Genomic DNA, 2,038 nt, shown 5'->3' with positions numbered 1-2,038 from the left:
GCTTTATGCGGTCACCATATTTTTGCAGCCACAGTTGTATCCGTTTTCTTACTACTTCATCAATAGTAGCATATTTTTTGGTGATGTAAACTAAGAATGAAATTTATAAAACATTATACATTTACATATAGAGGGTAGAGAAATTATCCTTTAAAACTAAAAAGATGAATAATTTACCACTCATTATTTTAGGAAAATTGAAATTTGAAAATTTAGTCTTGTTACGTTTTTTAATGATCCAAGTACATTTGCCTGCCAACTCATCGGTCATGATTACCGACAAAATTCTTTTGATCGTTTTATCACAAGTATTTCCTCCAACAGCAACCATTTTTGCTTCCTGAAACATAACACATTGTTTAAATTTGTAAACAGAATTAGAACATACAAAATAGTTCCATTACTTAAAAAAATAATTTATTACAAATTGTGATCTCATCTGATGGTGGAGAGGATCTAGCAACTTTTGGTCGAATAAAAGCAATTGTTCAATTTCATTTATCGGTAACATTTGAAGTTGATCAAATGTTTGTTCATTTTGTGGATTGTTTTCATTATTTTGTTGTGGCCCATTTTTCATTATTAACAGATTATCCATTTTTTTTAAGCAGCATTAAGAGTATTTTTCGACAAGAAACTGTAATAAAAAAAAATTAATTAGTTACATGAGTCTAATTGACTTATATGTGTTCAGTGGGAGAAATTACAAATAACAACTCTATGATCTCCTTAAACAATCTGTAGCTTTGTCAATAACATGTCATTTTATTAAAAAATGTAATTACAATTTAAGAAAAATTAAATAATTTTGAATTGTATATGTATATTATACAAATATACTGTGAAAATGTATGTTATACAAATTTAGTTCATAGAAAAAAATTATAAATTTCTATTAATAAATATATAAAACAAAATTTATATAAGATGAAAAATTTACAGAGTTAGTAAAATTTACTTACGACAACAATTATTTATATTGTGAGTCTGTTGCTCTAAATTCAGCAAAATATGAGCTTCATTTTCGTGATTATGAGGAGCACAAAACTCTTCATTTTCATTATTCATATAAATGTCATTTTCATTATTGTCATTGTCATTACGTTCATATTCACCATCAACATTTTCATCTATACAACCAGATGCATTATTTGTTTCAATATCCATACCGTGTCCATCATCGCTTTGTAAAGAAATATCCTCCGCAATAGAGAGTTCCTCTTTTGGTGCATGAAGTACAATACCGATAAAAAAATATTGTGAATAAATCTCATAAAAATAAATTCTGTCATTACGAAATTGAGATATGCCTTTTACCTGTTTCATTGGTCGATACTGTATTATTCAGCACTTGCTGCTGGCCATCAATAATTGGAATCTGTTGTAAATTGAAGTGTTGACTATTAAGAATTATAGTGCTACAGTTTTCTTTTTGGAAATCTTTAACCAAAAAGCCAGATGGTAATTGTTGTGCACTGAAAGCTGTTTTAAAAAATACAATTAGATTAAAGAGATACACATAGACACATCTACACATAGACTTTTCATTACTATTCACCTTTAATTTGATATATTTTTTAAAAGTTTTTATCAAAAATTTTAGATATCATGATATTTAACATTTATCACAATCTTCGTGCAGTACTAGAGAGTAATCTTGATTGTTATTATGTAAATATTACTTTAAAATAAATAGACAAAAGTCATAATTTATTACTTCAATACTAGATTATCATTTTGAAAACGAAGATCTTTTGATACAATAAAAATATACAAATAAATTTAAATAACATTCTACAGGTTTATAGGTACTAAAGTAATTATACACATTTAACCAAATTTAAAAATGCATTGAATTACTGGGTCTGCTCAATTATTCGTATCCAACCACTAGGCCTATCACCTTATATAAAAATGTTTATATCAACATGATAGATTAATAGATTATTTGGAATACAAATCAAAGATGAAAACATTGATATCTTTAAAATTTTAAGATGTGTACCATAATCCTTATTGTTGAAAATTGTATGCGTTA

The 2,038-nt window shown here is 26.4% G+C and overlaps 1 protein-coding gene across 1 annotated transcript; it reads right to left on the bottom strand.

Moving 5' to 3' along the window:
* Window positions 1–355: 355 nt before the first annotated feature.
* On the bottom strand, window positions 356–1,596 carry LOC105570142. The gene is made up of 2 exons (XM_012027123.1): window positions 963–1,596; window positions 356–637 (listed from the first exon to the last, which is right to left on the bottom strand). Exons 1-2 carry the CDS (start codon window positions 1,324–1,326, stop codon window positions 591–593), a joined length of 411 nt encoding a protein of 136 aa, XP_011882513.1. The 5' UTR covers window positions 1,327–1,596; the 3' UTR covers window positions 356–590.
* Window positions 1,597–2,038: the final 442 nt, after the last annotated feature.

This window comes from Vollenhovia emeryi, unplaced genomic scaffold (assembly GCF_000949405.1).
Source record: "Vollenhovia emeryi isolate VEMERY1.0 unplaced genomic scaffold, V.emery_V1.0 DF942112.1, whole genome shotgun sequence".
Taxonomy (NCBI): domain Eukaryota; kingdom Metazoa; phylum Arthropoda; class Insecta; order Hymenoptera; family Formicidae; genus Vollenhovia; species Vollenhovia emeryi.
The sequence above is the reverse complement of the archived record's forward strand: the minus strand, read 5'-3'. Positions and strand labels throughout refer to the sequence as shown.

What these genes read in the sequence shown, in the direction of transcription:
- LOC105570142 (XM_012027123.1), bottom strand. Translation starts at nt 1,326, where the DNA reads ATGAAACAGGTAAAAGGCATATCTCAATTTCGTAATGACAGAATTTAT. An exon ending in CAATATAAATAATTGTTGTC is followed by an intron (nt 638 to 962) that starts GTAAGTAAATTT and finishes TTTTTATTACAG; the next exon opens with TTTCTTGTCGAAAAATACTC.